This window comes from Mus pahari, chromosome 6, assembly GCF_900095145.1.
Source record: "Mus pahari chromosome 6, PAHARI_EIJ_v1.1, whole genome shotgun sequence".
In the NCBI taxonomy this organism is placed as follows: Eukaryota; Metazoa; Chordata; class Mammalia; order Rodentia; family Muridae; genus Mus; species Mus pahari.
The window spans coordinates 50,107,472-50,126,473 of record NC_034595.1 but is presented as its reverse complement, the minus strand read 5'-3'; the positions used below and the strand labels follow the sequence as shown (position 1 = coordinate 50,126,473).

Here is a 19,002-nt window from a genome sequence, read left to right as displayed (position 1 = left end):
CCCTTAGCCAGACTAACTAGAGGGCACAGAGACAGTATCTAAATTAACAAAATCAGAAATGAAAAGGGAGATATAACAACAGAAACTGAGGAAATTAAAAAAAANTCATCAGATCCTACTACAAAAGCCTGTACTCAACAAAACTGGAAAATCTTGATTAAATGTATGGTTTTCTAGACAGATACCAAACACCAAAGTTAAATTAGGATCAGGTAAACCATCTTAATGGTCCCATAACCCCCAATGTAATAGAAGCAGTCATTAAAAGTCTCCCAACCAAAAAACAAACAAACAAACAAAAAACAACAAAAAAAGAAATCAAAAAAACAAAGCAAAACAAAAACAAAAAACCAATAACCCCCAGGACCAGACGGGTTTAGTGCAGAATTCTATCAGACCTTCAAAGAAGACTTAATATCAATACTCTTCAAACTATTCCACAAACTAGAAACAGAAGGAACAGTACCCANTTTGTTCTATGAAGCTACAGTTATGCTGATACCAAAACCACACAAAGATCCAACAAAGAAAGAGAACTTCAGACCAATTTCTGTTATGAACATCGATGCAAAAATACTCCATAAAATTACCACAAACCGAATCCAAGAACACATCAAAATGATCATTCACCACAATCAAGTAGGCTTCATCCCATGGATGCAGGGATGGTTCCATATATGGAAATCCATCAACATACATAACATACAACTACATAAACTCAAAGAAGAAAACCACATGATCATTTATTTCATTAGATGCTGGAAAAACATTTGACAAAATTCAACTTCCCTTCATATTAAAAGTTTTGGAAAGATCGGGAATTCATGGCCCATACCTAAACCTAGTAAAATCAATATACAGCAAACCAGTAGCCAANATCAAACTAAATGTAGAAAAACTTGAAGCAATCCCTTTAAAATCAGGAACTAGACAAGGCTGCCCACTCTCTCCCTTTCCAATATAGTACTTGAAGTTCTAGCTAGGGCAGTTAGACAACAAAAGGAGGTCAAAGGGATATAAATTGGAAAGTAAGAAGTCAAAATATCACTATTTGCAAATAGTATGATAGTATATTTAAATGACCCCAAAAATTCCACCAGAGGGGGCTGAAGAGATGGCTCAGTGGTTAAGAGCACTCACTGCTCTTCCTGAGTTTCTGAGTTCAATTCTCAGCAACCACATGGTGGCTTACAACCATCTGTAATGGGATCAGATGCCCTCTTCTGGTGTGTGTGAACACAGCAACAGGGTGTACTTATATAAGTAAAAACAAATTAATCTTAAAAAAAAAAATTCTACCAGAGAACTCCTAAACCTGATAAACAACTTAAGCAAAGTGGCTGGATATCAAATTAACTCAAACAAATTGGTAGCCTTCCTATACTCAAAGGATAAACAGGCTGAGAAAGAAATTAGGGAAACACCCTTCACAATAGTCACAAACAATGTAAACTATCTTGGTGTACTCTAAACAGACAAGTGAAAGATCTGTACAAGAACTTCAAGTCTCTGANNAAAGAAATCAAAGATCTCAGAAGATGGAAAGATCTCCCTTGCTCATGGATTGGCAGGATTAACATAGTCAAAATGGCCATCCTGACAAAAGCAATCTACAGAGTCAATCCAATCCCCATTAAAATTCCAAATCAATTCTATATAGAGTTAGAATTTGCAAATTCATCTGGAATAACAAAAAACCCAGGATATCGAAAACTATTCTCAACAATAAAAGAGCTCTGGGGAAATCATCATGCCTGACCTCAAGCTGTCCTGCAGTTGTGATAAAAACTGCATGGTACTGGTACAGTGACAGGCAGGTAGATCAATGGAACAGAACTGAAGACTGGGAAATGAACCCACATACCTATGGTCATTTGATCTTTGACAAAGGAGCTAAAACCATCCAGTGGAAAAAAGACAGCATTTTCAACAAATAGTGCTGGCTCAACTGGCAGTCACCATGTAGAAGAATGCAAATTGATCCATTCTTATCTTCCTGTACAAAACTCAAGTTCAAGTGGATCAAGGACCTCCACATAAAACCAGATACACTGAATTTAATAAAAGAGAAAGTGGGGGAAAGCCTGAACACATGGGCACAGGGAAAAATATTCTGAATAGAACACCATTGGCTTTTGTGCTAAGATCAAGAATCAACAAATGGGACCTCATAAAATTGCAAAGCTTACCCATTAGTTCTTATTTAGATTGGAACCATGTTTTTTGTGATTTTGGTTTTTTGTTTTGTTTGGTTTTGTGGTTTTATTTTGTGTTGCTTTGTTTTATCGTGGCAAGGTTACTGTGTATCCTTGGCTGTGTCGGAACATACTCTAAGCTATATCGGCCTCAGTCTCAAGATCTGCCTGCCTCTCTCTCCAGAAACCTTAAAGATGTGCTCCCACACTCCCAGACGATTTGATTCTTAAATTGATTCCATATCACAATCATGAACAAAGGATACTGTAGGAGTTTGATTGAAAAAGATAAATTTTGTTTACATTGATTCGGTGATATCTGATCTTAACAATGAGTTTAGAATTGAAACTCAATTCTCAAGCTTTCCATTAAAATTTTAATACCAGATTACTGTACAACAGTGATCGGGAGGACTTTAATATTTAATTTATTGGTCTTTTAATTTGTCTCCATTCAGTTGAAGCTCCTTAGGTGGTAGGCTGGAGCATCATTTTGGATGATTTGATAGAGTAGAGCTTCCTACTCGGAGACCTCCAGTAGATCCCTCTTCTCCTCTCCGGTTTGGATTTGGTTCTGGGTTTGTTGTATTTTCCATTTAGGTTGTTTTCTCCACATATGTCATTCCACCACCAGCCACCTAAAGAAGACAGACATGTGGTTATTATATTGTAGATACATGTATCCCAGTATTCATTATTCTGTGTGACTCACATACACCATCAACATAGTGAGGAACTTTCCAGGTAAAGTAGCTGAACTAGAATTGACACTTGAAACTATAATCAATCAATTTTTTTTTTTTTTTGTCTTTGGAGAGAATGCTTGCTTGATATTAGTATTTTAAAGAACATATTATAGATAATAGGTAAAACTGTAGGAGATACTTTGAAGAAAATGTCATTAATGAGATACCTGAGTAACTTTCTGGACAGAAGAGCTGTCCCTTTGCTCTGTGATCCCATGTAGAAAACATCAGGTCTGTGTACTCTGGGAGGGCCTCGGGGATATTGCCAGCAATCTCAGCCACATGTAGCGTATAGTTGGTTTCGTGACTGCCCAGATGAAAGGAGTATTCAGCATAGTGCTTGCTGTCTTTCCAGTCTTGTAGCTCAAGTCGTAAAATGTAGTTAGACTGTTGGACTATAGCGTAGATCTTCTCTAGGCCCAACCAAAATTCTCCTAAAGAGAAAAGTTAGGGGAGAAAAAAACCCTGTGGGATGTTAACTACAGATCAGGTCCTGACTGACACACGTGTGTGTGTGTGTGTGTGTGTGTGTGTGTGTGTGTGTGTGTGTGTGTGTGTTTGCTTGTCAGGGTCTTACTATTTAACCCAGGCTGGTTTCAAAGTTGTTATCTTCCTACCGAAGTGCTGTGATTACAAGTATGTACAGTCATTTTCCATGGCTAGTTTTTGTCATTATTTTCAGTTGATATAAGTGAGTTTAGTTCTGATTCCTGGGTTACTTTGAGATCTTGTAAAGTATTTATATTATTGGTGTTATGGTGTGTGCTTGCAATGCTAATACTTGGGAGGTGGAGACAGAAAGGATTGTTGTTTTAAGTCTTCCACTACACAGAGCTGTATAAGTCCATCCTGGGCATGAGACCCTATCTGAAAAACCCAAAACAAATCCTTTCTAAAACATATATTAATAGAGTTTTGTGAACTCATGTCTGTGTCTGGGTATATCCACTGTCCTTTCCTTTCTGTCTCCCTCTGTTTTTTTATTGATCGATCAATTGATCCATCTGTCTGTCTCTGTCTGTCTGTCTGTCTGTTTTGTTTTCTTTGAGTTCTGGGGACTGAATCTGACTTCATGCATGTGTCGAGGAAGACTTTCCCACTGAACTATATCCCCAGCATTAAGTGTGACTTTTCTCCCTTAATGTTAATTAAGCCTATGTTTAAGTCTGTATTAAAATCTTGTCTTCATTAACTCCAACATTATTTCAAAAATATACTTTAGAAAGTGTTTTATATATGACATATTATATCATTACAGATATTTTTAGGTTTGGTCTTTGAGAGAGTAATATTGCTCTTGTACCTCCTTATGTATATAGACACCACTTAACCATCAGCTGGTCATTAATATACCCACATTCAAGAGAATGCTTTTATATGTCCAGTTTTAGATAATAATGATAGTATTTTTCTCTAATGTGAAGCTCTTTTTATAGAAAAAGAATCTAAAATTTAAAAATGAGATTTGAATATTCTGCTAATAGTGTTTGTCTCTATAATTAAAACTATTTGGAATTTAAAAAATAGTATAAGTAGATCATTATAAAACCTATATTGAAGTGTTTGATGTCAAGAATAAATAGTATTGCTATTGAGTTAGGAAACTTCACTTTAGGATTATAAATGGAATAATTAATTTCTAATTAGAAATAAACCAGCATTCTGAACTGCTAGTCTTTTATTTTAGTGTTTAACTCAATCCCAGAAGAATTAGAAGTGCAAAATACCACTGAATAGGCCATCTCTTTAGAGATTTAAGTAGTGCCATGAATAGAGAATATTAAAAATAATCAAGAAGTTCTGAGTCTAAAAATTTTTTTTGGTATGATATCAGATGACTTCTACTTTCTAAGTGAATACTACACATTCACAAATAATCTATAATATATTTTTTTATTTCAAAATTCTAAGTGAATACTACACATTCACAAATAATCTATAATATATTTTTTTATTTCAAATATCTGTTTATTTTTTAATCTTTTGCTTATTTTTATAGTTTTGTTTTATAATCAAAATAGAATATCATATTCTAGAACATTCAGAGACCTACAGTTCTGTAGTATATAGTTATAATATTGAATAATAAAATTTGTATTAAGTAGTTAGACACTGTAGCTCTGACAGTGGCCCTGCTCCTCCTAACTCTTTTATTTTGTAGTTTTATTACTTTCTTTGTGCTACTGAGGATCAGTCCCAGTGCTCTGCCACAACACATACCTCCCGCTCCATTTAACTTGTGTTACTTTATACTTCAGATATCAATGAGAATACTATAATGCCATCTTTGCGACTCATTTGTAGCATTTTCGCTCACTAGAGCCAATGGTATGTACTGTTTTCCTTAATAACTATTGTAATCATGAACTATAGAATTAAATTTCAACCATCATACATAAGAGCAGACCTGTAATAGTGATGAGTACAATTAAGATACAATTGCTAACATGTATAGTATTTACCAATCATCTTTATGAAGGCTGCAGTTTGATTTTCTTTATTGTTACATTTCCACAGCCCATTTTATAATTGTTTCTTAATTTACAATTCTTTCTTTTGAGAAGAGGTCTCAATGTGTGGCCCAAACTGGCCTTGAGCTTTTAATCCACCTGCTGGGCACACCCCCGACCCCCAAAGCGCTATGATCGCAGGCCCAACTAATGTCAGCACAACCAACTAATACTATTAAATGTACAAATAAATGAATGATGCAAGGAAATCACTTTACCGTCAAGTCTCCCAAAGCCCTTTTCGTAGTTTTCCCATGTTTCATTGAAGTCCTGTGAGCCATCTTTCCGGTGTTGAATTAATGTCCATGGACTGCCTGGAACATGTGAATGAATGTAGTTATTTTTAGTAGATTAAAGTTAATGGGAAAAATCACCCATTTTGAGTTTGGTTTTAGCTTTGGCTTTGTGAGTTGAATTATTAATTAGGTACTATATAGTTAAGGTAATATACTTTATTATTTATTTTGATCCCAGATTTACGTGAATAATCATTTTCTGTGAGTTGATAACAGGCTTAGTTTTGATAATAGCTAATGATTATCTTGAGTTCACTCCAACATATTCTTGCTTACATGGGTTTACCTGATTGGGTATCACAGTAGACATTAAACCCTTCGGAGTTGCTTGGTTTAATAGTATATACGCCACTTGTATGTTCGCCTCTGTTATAAATGGCAGAGCAGTCGGCAGGAAGCTCTAGAATTGACAGACATTATTATGTAATATTTAGGAATAGAAGTATCTGTAGTGCTTACAGTTTTACTACTACTTTATGGAATTGATGTGAATGTTCAGTAATATTTATGCTAAAGCATTTCTATTGGGTGAGAAACTATCCAAGTAACATTAAAATAGCATTTCCAACTTATTTTAAAAGAAAATGAGAATTTTAAAAAGCATTATCTTGTGAGAGTGAGTACTGAGTGAGAGGACGAGGGAGCAGGGGCTTAGTGCAGGGTTTGGTTCCTAACTGGAAGCAGCAGATGTGTGGAAACTGACAGTACAGGAGGAGCACCCATAGGCATTTCTCCTGTGTGAGTTACAGAAACAAAAACAACCGTTGGGAATGTATGGTTTTCAGCAATTTGGCTGGAAATAGTGACTTTGTTTCTTGGAACTTTTATTTTACCTGTGAAAGATTTTATGCAATTAGGAAAGTAGAATTTTTGAGAACTCCATGATCTTTCGGGTTTTAGAAGTGCATGTTTTCTTTGTACACATGAATATATCTGGTTTGTTGCTTTAGAAAGTGATCTATTTAATAGGTTTTGTTTTGTTTTGTTTCTTCTTTTGAAGTCTCACCTTAGTTCTGGCTAATGTGGAACTAACTCTGTAGTTAGACTGGTCTCAAACTCAAATCGGTTCTCCTACCTTACCCTCTCAAGTGCCGGGATTACATCTATGAGCCACCATGCCCTGACTAGAAAGTCATTTTTAAATATGACCTTTGTCGCTCTCCATATGTCTTATAAGCATGAGCTTATTCCTTTTCTATACCTGTAGTATCATTTTATATCTGAAATTAATAATCCTATGTTTTTATATCAGCTTCATATCTTAAGAGTGTCATTTATAGTGTTAAAATGTAAAAAAGGAAAGAAAGAAAGACAAACAAGCCAGTGTCCAATCAGATTGACATTTGGTGATGGCATTTGCTATATAAATTTTTACTCTTATCTAGATCAGATCAGGTCTTAAGAATAGGGAATTTTGTAGAGAAAACTGGCCAAATTATCTTACCATCTTGTTCTGTATTTTTTGTTTCCTTCAGATGAAGAGGGGGAGTAGTTCTTGGTGCTCTTGATTTAGAAGAAAGAGAATTTTCTGTGGGTTCTTGAATACCAGTCTTTCTGAGCTGATAAAAGAATATAAATCTACTTTTAAAGATTTATTTATTTATTATATGTAAGTACACTGTAGCTGTCTTCAGACACACCAGAAGAGGGCGTCAGATCTTGTTACGGATGGTTATGAGCCACCATGTGGTTGCTGGGATTTGAACTCCGGACCTTCAGAAGAGCAGTTGGGTGCTCTTACCCACTGAGCCATCTCACCAACCCATAAATCTACTTTTAAAAATGCTATTGTGTATATAATTAGGGAATGCTGGATAAGTGTATCAGAAGAACAGTCCAGTGGCAGTGTGCTTGCTGAGCATGTGCAGAGCCCTCACCCCAGTTCTGCGAGCAAGCAAAGAGGAATGAACAGCGCTTCACAGCATGGAAAGACATTCTGTTCTTGAGACAGTTAATTAAGAGCAGTATTTAATGAATAACAAAATTAAGAGAATGAAGCAAATGAAACAAGAGGGACATTGACTAAAAGGAAAAGAACCAGTAAGGCTATATGCTTTGATTAAAATATTTGAATATATTCTCTTTTCAACGGTATGGATTACAAACATAACTAACTTTATTAACTTGTGTTTGCTGAATATGCTGTTGCAATGGTTAGTTCCAAAATATTGAGTTCCTACAATATGTTTATACAGTATTCTGTATAAAGGGTTTTACTAATTAAAGTAATAGAAAAGAATCGCAAGTTCACAGATCTTCCAGTTTAATTGATAGGCAAGAAATAGCTTTCTATTTATGTTAAATATAAAGATATTACAGAAGGGAAAACAATGTTGTAGCTTTCAGGGAGACTTTTTATTTTCTATTTATTGGCCTGGAACAGCTTCACTGAGCATTTTGTATTTTATAAAAGTGTATAGGAAGTGCAGATACTAGGGGAGAAGCCAGGATTCTAGACAGACACCACACAGACAGAAGCCTTTGGAGCAGCGTGTTTGATGGAGGTGAAGAATAGCAGGGAAGCGAGTGAGATAATGAAGGGCCAGGCCATCGCAGGTTCTAAGAGTGACTGTGAGCAAGAGAGGAGGCCGTGTAGAGACTTCGAACAGAGCACGTCCATGACCCGATTTAAAGTTTAATGAGATCATGTTAATGGAATCAGATATGGAGTGCCTTTTCTTGCAGTTCTACAAGACAGGCTCTACCGTTTTCTTGGTAGGATGCACGAGGAGCTGCATGGCATAGGTAGTTGCTTAGCTGTACAGAAGTTTTGCAAGCGGATGGTTACGTCAGCTGGTGCAGCAGCCTGACATGGCAGCAGACTACTTACCTGGTTCTCTATTTCTTTTATCTGAGTGTGCTGTTGGCTTAATTGTTTATACTGTTCTTCCACACTCTGGAGGAGCTCTCTTATGCTGTTATCTTGCTGTTCTACAAAACTCTGAACACAAGTTGTAGTTTGTTTAAAATGTCTTCTGTCTTTTTTGTTGACGTTTTTATTTACTTGTAACAGCCACCTAATTTTTAAGCTAGTAGTGGGTTAGAAAAGTGAACACTGGCTGCCATTGTCCTATGCTTTTTTCAAATAATATACACTTTTGCTACTGTACTTTAAAATTGCCATATCTAAAACTTTCTGAATTTTATTTAAAGTAAAATAGACAATGTTTCAAAGGAATTAGAATATGCCATTTACTATATTAATCTATTGTTTGTGGAAGAATAGTTTTAAATTTATGTTTTTTAAAATTCACCTCTAGTAATTATCAGTAGCATGATAGTTGAATGTTACAAAGGTACTTAATTGAATGAAATATAAGTTTTAGCTCTTTTCAAATATAATGTTAGCGAAGCAATACCTGAACTGAAGTTCCAGTGGATAATTTTATTTCTTGAAAAAATTATTTCTTGGAAAAAGTAAGTATGTTAATGATCTAGCAGAGTATTTAAAAGAGTATGTCTTTAAAATGTATTTTTAAAAGTCCATATTGAAAAACAATCAGAATGCTGTGATTTCTACTTACTTTGAGTGACGTTACTTCTGGGTGCTCCTGAGCCCCAGGTGGGCTTAGAATGAAGTTGGTTAGCTGCTCCTCTAAAGCCCTGACCTTGTGTTGAAGGGCTGTTTTCTCTTCCAGCAGACTTTCAAGCTTTGAGTTCAGTTCTACTGACATATTCTTCACCTCTTCGTTTTTAACTTGTAGTTTGGATGTGGTTCTTCTTAGCTCCTTTTCCTCTTCTTTGATTTCATTGGTTCGAAGTGATAGGTCATAAAAAGACTGATCAAATATGTTGAGCTTCTGAAATATGTCATTAATTTGTCCCTTAGTCTTATGGACAAAATCTTTAAGACCATGACCCAGCTGTAGGAGGCCATTGGCTAAAATTTTGACATCATCCAACATAGCAAATCTTGATTTTGGCTCCGAAGGTACAGAATCAAATGATGGAAGGTCTGGATCCACTCTGGACGCAATTACTAAAGGAACCACAAAAAGGAATAGTTTAATTGTGTGCATTTTTTTTTTGTCTCAATTATTCAATTTGAAGCAATTTGGAACTTCTCCCCCCTGTAAGGAGACCTGGGCCTCTTGACTTTATATACACGGCTATTTGCTGCATGCACACAAGGTTGGCAGGAGAATGGAGTTAACCATTAAGCTGTGCTAACTTGCACGAATGTAACCCTCCCCCATGTTGAGTTAGATCAATGGCAACTGAAATCAAGGAAATGAACAACTAATAGGAGGTAATTTTAAAAATTGTTAAAATAGTTAAATTTGCTGTATGGATAATTATTCTTTCAGTATTAAGGTATTTACCTATTTTAAAAGATCATTTTAATTTTTTCTTACTATAAGAGATTTACAAATAAACCTTAGTTTTTGATGGATTAAGTTTGTCATTAAACTTAAGTATGAGCTTCCTTAGCTTGAGGAAAAATTAAGTCTCTGTAACCCTGGTTGTAGTTTGTTTATCTGTAAACAGCAACCGTTCCCCAAGTCTTTCCAAGTTCTTGAGTTAGTGCTGTGGTTCTCATTGCTATAGCTTCTGTTTCTGTAGTCTGTATAAGCTAGCATATAACTATATATTTATTTGTCACTATAACTACTGCTTAATGTCCTTATTTCACATGTCTTAACCATTCTTGTATGTTAATCAATAAAGTTATTTTCCCCCTTTCCATGGTTTTCATGTATATATGTCATAGACATACATATATATATGTGTATGTATGTGTGTATATATATGTAGATAGATGCACACACATGTGAAGTAGCAGTAGACACGTGATGGTTTGAGTATAAACTACAATTAAATTCCAATGCTCCCAGTAACAGAGGTTTAACCATCATTTCCTGAAGTTTGTGAGCTTAGTAACAATTTTCTTACTATAAATTTTTACAAATTTAACAAAAGTATTAATAGTATGTTTAAGAGTAAATGTTCCATTGTCTGCAATTGATATTAGAAGTAAAAATTATAAGTACTTAAGTTATGAGTGGTTATCCTTAGTATTAATACAAGACATTTGGTGAAATTAACATGATTACTGAGTGTGACTTCTGGAATCACACTGTTGTCTGATTCTAAAAGATAGCTCAAGTGTTTTGGCTTTAAACAATTATTTAATTTTCCCCTTCACCAGTTTCCTCATTTATTGGGATAACTGCACTATATAATTTGTAGCTTTGTTTTGTTTTGCTTTGTTTATGATAGTCCTGTTTTGTAGCCCAGGCTGACATCAGATTTGTGGTGATTCTTCTGCTCTAGTGCTGGGATTATGGGCATTTACCACCATGGATTGGGGTCAAGTTCATAACTAAAAAATTTTTTATGTGTATGGGTGTTTTGCCCTCATGTATGTGCATGTACCATGGTAGGTAAGATGATGACATTGGGTCCCCTGGAGTTATAGAAGATTGTGAGCCACCATGTTGGTACTGGGAGTCAAATCCAGGTCCTTTAGAGAGCAGTCTGCTCATATATGCTGAACATCTTTCCAGCCCTCATGTGTATAGCTAGGTTTTTTTGCAAAGAAAAAAAATCAATATAAAATGTTTTAAATTAAGTTGTCAGGCAAATTTTTACAAACCACATCTTTTCTAAAATTCAATTCATATAAATTCCCATTCCTGTCATAAATGGAGGTTCTCTGTTGATTGATTAAATTTTACAGGTTTGACTGTAATGGTTTCTTTAGTAATGGCAGTTAAGTGTTGGTTGTGAGCATGATTGTGGAGTGGGACTGCTGAATGTAGAATCTCAGCCCACTGTTTTTTAGCTCCTCCACCCTTGGTCACATCATTTACTTTCTCTGTTTCCTCTTTTGTCCAGTGGAGATAATACTTTACTTAGGGTTGTGAAAAGATTAAAGTTAACATTTTAAAATCATGGGAATCTTTCTTACTGTCTAATAGCCACTACATATATCAGCTATCCCTTCTAGTTAGAAACAATGCGGTTACACTTAGAATTTATTGGTGAAGAGTAATGTTAAAATTATTTAGACATTGAAACTTTTCTGATATTTAGATTTTAAGAGGTTTGTTCTCTTGAATTTTGGTTAGGAATTGTATCTTTTGGTTAGCTTATATATGTATGCACTCTTTCTCTTTTTGGGATGTGTACGTGGGTGGTAGTGGGGCTTGAATCTGGAACCTTAGCATATAAGGCAAGCACTTTCCCACTGAACAATTCCGCAGCCCACTCTGTGTACATTTCCTTAAGTATGCATTACAGAATTATATAAATACTTTTGGATGGAATAATAAACGAACATGTACATATATATCCACTCATGAACACAAAACCAAATCAGTTTCATATTAAAGTGTATTGGAGCTAGAGTGAACAGTCACAGTTTCTCCTTTCATGGATGAGTTAGTGATCCTTGGTCATGCAGGGCATATTTCGAAACTTTTCTTAACTAAGCTGTCAGCGTCTGTGGTTTAAAACTATTGACCTCGGATTTCCATCCACCTAGTCGAGGTACATGATGAGCCAATCTCTCTGCTCTGTTACACTATACATTTTTTTCGTAAATGATTATTAATTTGGATCTTAGCTCCTTTGTACTTTGCCTTGTGCCTTATAGAAACATTAAATATTTATGGGTTGAGTAAGAGTTTTTCATATATCAAATGTAAGACATACAGCAGGTGCAGATCTCTTAAAAAAAAAAAAAAAGCTTCCTTTTTTTTTTTTTTAAAAAAAAGGGACTATGAAGAGGGGATCCTTTTTTAAAAAGAAATTAAGTTTATTTTATGTGCATGAGTGTTTTACTTGCATGTGTGTCTGTACAGATGGGTATCAGATCATATAGGACTGAGTTAGAGACTTTTATGAGCTGCCGTGCGGGTGCTAAGAATCAAACCCAGGTTCTTGGGAAGAATAGCCAGTGCTCTTAACTGCTGAGCCATCTTTCCAGTCCCCTAAAAGAGGCCCTTTAAATAAAACCCTGATCAAATATAGAAAGAATCCCAAAGGAAATAAAGCACTGTTAAACAAATTCAATACTTAATTTAACAATTCCTGTTTCTAAGAGTTGCTATACAAAGTTTCCTAGCTCTACAGGAGTCTAGGACACTCGGCAGCTCTCCTGCTCTTAGGGTCCAGCAAACCACAGATGCCGCCAGCTTTCCCAAGAGTGTGCAGTATTATGGTAGCATAACTTCCAAATTAAAAGCGAGGTATTTTGATTCTTTAAAGAATGATTTTTTTATTTTATGTCTATGAGTGTTTTGTTTCCTTGTGTGTGCCCCCACATGTCTGCAGTGGCCAGAAGAAGGTATTGGATCCCATGGACCCTGGTTACCTTGTAGATAAGTGGAAGACTAATGTAAAATGTAATATGTTTGTTAGAAATGCTTGGAAATACCTGAAAAAATGTATGTAAATAGAAATGTTGTGAATTGAAGAAAAGAAAAATACTAAAATAACACATTAGCACCACCCTTTCTCTGATCAGAACAACATCAGTTAAATAGATGTTTAAAGTAAGAGGTTGGGGTCAGAGCTCATTTACCACAGTGCTTGCCTAGCACGTGTGATGCTCTGGGTTCCATTCCTAGCACTGCATTATTTTAGTCTATTTACAGGTCTTTCTGTCCGTTTAAGCACATGTTCCCCATGACCAGTAAATATTACCTATGTTTTGATCATGTTATCATCACTAGCGGGTGTAGGGAGTACCCCTGTGGAGGTTACCGAATAGTTTTGGAGTCATTTCTCAGCGTATGCTTCTGTGCATTCCAGGATTGAATTCAGGCTCCTCGGCTTGCAGAGTATGCTCCTTACCCATTGAGACATTTCACTGGTCGTGGGGTGGGGGGTATGTGCAGTGTGTGTGTGTGTGTGTGTGTGTGTGTGTGTGTGTGTGTGTGTGTGTGGTGTGTTTGTGCACTCACAGCAGTTGCAGGTTAGAGGACAACCAGCAGTAGCAGTCTACGCTCCTCCCACCTACAGTCTCCAGGCTTAGTGGTCCAGGTCTTTCTTTGATTCCCCATTGTTTAATAGTCTGTGTGATATTTATGGGGTGATCAATAAATATTTCAGTTGGCTAGTTGTAATCATTTTTGATTTCTTTTTATTAATGAGCAGATTAATAAAACTATGCTCTATGGGCCATGCTAGCTAGATTAACTAGTTAACTAGTTAACCCTCTTTAAATTGTGTTGAAACCTTGTGTTTTGAGTACTGTTCTCCATTTCATTAGAATTTGTGGATGAGTGCTTCTTTTAAAAGACATTCTTATCTCTTACCATTGGAATTGTATGGTTTTTCACTATTAAAAATATTTAAAGTAGAAAGATATTTTTAAAAACCCCTAAATCCACATGTGTTAGAATTTTAGAAATACAGTTTCGCCTACCTTCTCTCTTTTGCTTCTCCCTTCCTGTCACTGCCCCCCCATACCCCCCCATACCCCCCACACAAGAATTTCCCATCAACATGATAGTGCTACTCCACTTTCCTGCTTTGGAGTCTGTCCTCCGCTCAGTCCTCTTCCATCAATAAATACTGCTGCACATTGTCAAGGTATTCCATAGTAATTAATCATCAAATAGATTGAATATCCTTTACCCAGAATACATGAGACTATAACTGTTTGATAGTTTGAGAAACGTCAGAACACTTATGCATGTACTAAAATATCTTGGGCTGGAACCAAACTCTAAGTATGGGATTCATTTATGGTTCATAGACATAGTGTGTGAAGGAAATGTATGCAGTATATGAAATAATACATTGTATTTTTTAACAAAATCTGGTGTACACTAAACCATCAGATCTGTTGTATAATGCCAGGACTTGGAAAGTTTCATTAAGAAAAAAAAGAAAACACTAGGCATTGTCCAGCACACCTTTAAAGGGTTTCAGGCTTAGGACTATTTCAAACTTTTGTTTTATTTGGGATGCTTAACATCATGGTGAACCGTATATCTCTTAATAGTTATTTTAATTTTCTTGATTATAAAAATATTGTAATGAATTACTTTCACCAGACTTATCTATTCCTATATATAATTCTCTTTTTAGACTAGAAGTAAATTTGTTGAATCCAAGACATGTTTTTTAAGAAGTTACATATTGCCAGGCAGTGGTGGCCCATGTCTTTAATCCCAGCACTTGGGAGGCAGAGGCAGGCAGTTTCTGAGTTCGAGGCCAGCCTGGTCTACAGAGTGAGTTCCAGGACAGCCAGGGTCACACAGAGAAACTTTTTCTCAAAACAACAACAACAACAACAACAACAACAAAAAGAGGGGGAGGATTAGGGAGGAAGGAGAAAAGAGGAAGAAGTAGTAGTAGTAGTAGTTGTTGTTGTTGTTGTTGTTGTTGTTGTCGTTGTTATATATTGCCATACCCAGCAGTTGGTTTTCAGGGTCCTGTTAATATTTTGTTCATCAGCCCAAAGCAACAACCTTCATACAAAGTTATTCAGTCTATCTTGCTCTCCTTCTCTTTCTCCTTCTCCTTCTCCTCCTTCTCCAGCTAAGTCATTTAGCTTTTTCATTTTCTACTTCTATTTTCTTTTTTCTTTAATTTATTCACTTTATACCGTGATTGCTGTCCCCCTTCCAGTCCCCCCACAGCTCCCTCTCCTCCCTCCCCTTCTCCTGTGAGAGAGTGAGGTTCTCCCTGTATCCCCCCCCCCCCCCCCCAGCCTGAAAAAAAAAAAAAAAAAAGAACTAAGCATGAGCCGGGCAGTGGTGGTGCATGCCTTTCATCCCTTCTCCCATCTACCCCCCCCTTCTCCTCTGAGAATGTAGAGGCTGTAGAGGCTCCCCCTGAGTATTCCCCCNCCCCCAGCCTGGCACATCAAGTCTCTTTAGGGCTAGATGCTTTTTTTCTCACTGAGGCCAGACAAGACAGCCGAGTTAGGGGAATGGGTTCCACAGACAGGCAACAGCTTTTGGGATAGGCCCTGATCCTGCTGTTCCTGACAGAGCTGCACATCTGCTACATGTGTTCAGGGGCCTAGGTCCAGCCCGTGTATGCTCTTTGGTTGGTGGTTCAGTCTTTGAGAGTCTCCATGGGTCTAGGTTAGTGCAAGTTGTTAGTCTTTCTGTGGAGTTCCTATCCCCTTTGGGGCCTTCAAATCCTTCCCCCAACTCTTCCATAGAGTCCCCAAGCTCCATCCACTGTTTGGCTGTGTGTCTCTGCATCTGTCTGAGTCAGCTGCTGTGTGGAGCCTCTCAGAGGACGGCCATGTCTGCAAGCATAACAGAATATCATTAATAGTGTCAGGAATTGATGCTTGCCCATGAGATGGTCTCCAGTTGGACTGGTTATTAGTGGATCATTCCTTTAGTCTCTGCTCCATCCCCATCCCTGCATTTCTCGTAGGCAGGATAAATTTGGGGTTGGAAGTTTTGTGGGTGTCATTATCGCGCCACTGGGGTTCCTACTTGTCTATAAAAGGTAGCCTCTTCAGGTTCTATATCCTCACTGCTGTGAGTCTCAGCTAAGGTCACTCCCATGGTTCTTAGGAGCCTCTCCTATCCCAGGTCCCTGGCATGTACTAAAGATGTCCCCCCACCAACCTCCAGCAGCTGCAGACTCCATTCACTCTCATGGCTGTCTGGCCATCTTCCATGTGTAACTTTCATTCTGAACCCTTTATTCATGTGCTTTTTGTTGAATTATTTTTCTTCTTTATATTGACAGCAATAACTATTAAGTTGTGTAAGATATACAGTTACGAACTAGAATACATGTAGGGTATAGTAAAATTATAGTAACTACCTGACTCTGTTGTATCTTTTGTATTATAATATGCATACATACATTTATATGTACATGTGTGTACATGTTTATATAAGTTGCTATCCAACTTATTTTTTTGAGACAGAATGTCACACTGAGCCTGACACTGAAATGACTAGCCTGGATTGGACGCTGAGTAGGCCTGGGATCTCCTGTCTCTGCCGGCCAGTGCTGGTCTTACTGGCATGTCCTCAACTTTTGTGTCAGTTCTGGGTCTTGAACTGAGGTCCCCTTGTTTGTATGGCCAGTACTTTACTAATGAGCTATTACTATGGTTTCTACCATATAGTTTTGAATTATAATGTGGCATATTGTTCCTTGTAAGTTCTTGATCAGAATCATACCAAAACCACATTTGTGAAGTTTGTTTTGTTTGTATCTGCTTGGAGGAGCTAACATAGAATCAGAAGTCATTTATGTCCTTGGTAATGTTTTGGCTCGTACTTAATTCTCAGAAGCCTCTTACAGAAGAAAGGAAATATTTGGAGTCTGAGTAGTCTTCAGCTTTATTATTTAATAAGCATATGAAAATGAGTAAACTTTCTGGATTTCAGTTCATTTGTAAAATCAGGATATACTTGGTTGCTTTGTATTTGAATATTGTTCTAAGGATCAAGTACATAAAAACACTCAGCACAGGCATGGCACATGTAATTGAATACTTTTTTATTTGTCTCTTCTGTGATATTTAGTGAAAGACATACAATATTCTTAGATATGTATACATTAGAGCTTATACCCACAAAATTGTTTGTAACGTCCTCACTGTTAATTATACTTCTTGGTTTTACAGAAATCTTCTCTACATTTACCCTCAAAGTCTTAATTTTGCCAACCGTCAAGGTTCTGCCAGAAACATCACAGTGAAAGTCCAGTTTATGTATGGGGAAGACCCGAGCAATGCAATGCCGGTAAGAGCCGTTCCTCACTGTTTCTCTCCTAAACTTTATTCACATAGATGAGCTTTGTTTTATATCACTGATTGGAAGCACTAACTGCAATTTAATGTATTCTTTTAAACTATATTTACGACTACATCACTTCCTGAGTGGATAGTAATATGCTTAATTCTAGTTATTCATGAGTACTTGGCATATGTGAAGCACTCCCAGAGATGCAAAGATGAATAAATCTTGTAATCTAGAGAATGCAGTACAGTGAGACTGTAGCAATGTCTGTCTAGGGAACTCTCTCAAATAGTTGGTGACTTTGCTTTAAATGTGGCACTTGTGATTCTGATTTTCTCACACACACACACACACCCAGTTAGGAGAATGTCAGATGAGGGCAGTAGGAGGTGATGTTGTCCTTTACAGATGGCTCCTAGAGACTAATCTTGGTTACATATTAGATATATCTGGGAGTTGTTAAAACACCCAGTGCCCAGGCTGAATCTTGCTGGAATTCACTCATCTCTGTGGCTCTAAGCTAAGTAGCCATTTAAAAAACAAACAAACAAACAAAAAAAAAAACCATTGAGAACAGTCATGTGCTTTATGAAAGACTGACCCAGAGTTGACCAGAAGGAGTTGAGAGTCGGGAGAGGATGCCTGATGAGATAGTGAGTGAGCATCTTACCAAGAACTCCCCTCTCCCTGTTCTAGTGTGAAATGGCCATGACAGTGAGTCTGGAAAGAGGGACCTGGCAGGTCTAGGACTATCCCTGAGTCATGCGTACGGCGAAGTCACTGTGATGTGCGGTAACTTAGGAGTCTGTTAAGGCTAGTTGGAGGTGATGCTTCACTACCAAAACTGCCAGTACTAAGGAATTCAAATTCAAGTCGAGATTTTGGGGTAATTGATGTTGGAAACCTAGAATAGGTGTAGGCTTGGGCATATGCTGTAGCCCCAGACAGTGCAAAGATAACGAAAATGCTTGGCTGAGCACGGCTTTTCTGATCTCTTTTGATTGGGTACTTTAGATATTTTTACTCCCCGGGAAAGATGTTTTTCTTCTTTCCTGTTGCCACACTTGTATCCACATGTAGATCTCCTTGACACCACCAAACACAAATTATTCATCTTTGTATTCTCTTGCAGCAGCTATTTCAGAAATTAACATATAACATGTTGAGTTGAACAAATATTTGCTGGATAGATGTGGAATTTATTTCTGAAGTTTGAAACTAGCATTTTATTCTTTACTAGATCCTTATTTTGACTGAATGAATAGATGTTCTCTATTTTCTCATGTCAAAGCCAATACTGTATATGAATTGCCATGTAGGTTTGAGTTTTATGGAAGATGTTGTACATGTCAAAGAATGTTGCATTGCTTCCTTTCCAGCAACTTCCATGTCTTAGCACATTCCTGGCATTTTCCACACAGCACTGGGTACACCATCCACATGGGCAGTTAGACCCACCCTCTTTGGTGTTACAACAGAATTTTCTCGCTCCTTACACAAAATGGTTGCCTGTTTATTATTTGAATTAGATTGTGAGCTCCTTGAGGGCAGGGATACTGTCTTGCATAGATCTGTAT

General features: G+C 37.0%; 2 protein-coding genes across 8 annotated transcripts in view; one reads left to right on the top strand and one right to left on the bottom strand.

Moving 5' to 3' along the window:
- Window positions 1–19,002, top strand: part of Dock7 (dedicator of cytokinesis 7) — a 205,822-nt gene that overhangs the window by 95,533 nt on the left and 91,287 nt on the right. For all 7 annotated transcript variants that reach the window (XM_029540156.1, XM_029540154.1, XM_029540155.1 and 4 more), the window contains exon 15: window positions 17,311–17,428. In XM_029540156.1, the coding sequence (XP_029396016.1) occupies window positions 17,311–17,428 (118 nt within the window). The remainder of the gene's footprint in view (window positions 1–17,310; window positions 17,429–19,002) is intronic.
- On the bottom strand, window positions 2,559–9,838 carry Angptl3 (angiopoietin like 3). Its single transcript, XM_021199946.2, has 7 exons — window positions 9,272–9,838; window positions 8,578–8,688; window positions 7,192–7,306; window positions 6,034–6,147; window positions 5,670–5,765; window positions 3,109–3,375; window positions 2,559–2,833 (listed from the first exon to the last, which is right to left on the bottom strand). Exons 1-7 carry the CDS (start codon window positions 9,764–9,766, stop codon window positions 2,664–2,666), a joined length of 1,368 nt encoding a protein of 455 aa, XP_021055605.1. The 5' UTR covers window positions 9,767–9,838; the 3' UTR covers window positions 2,559–2,663.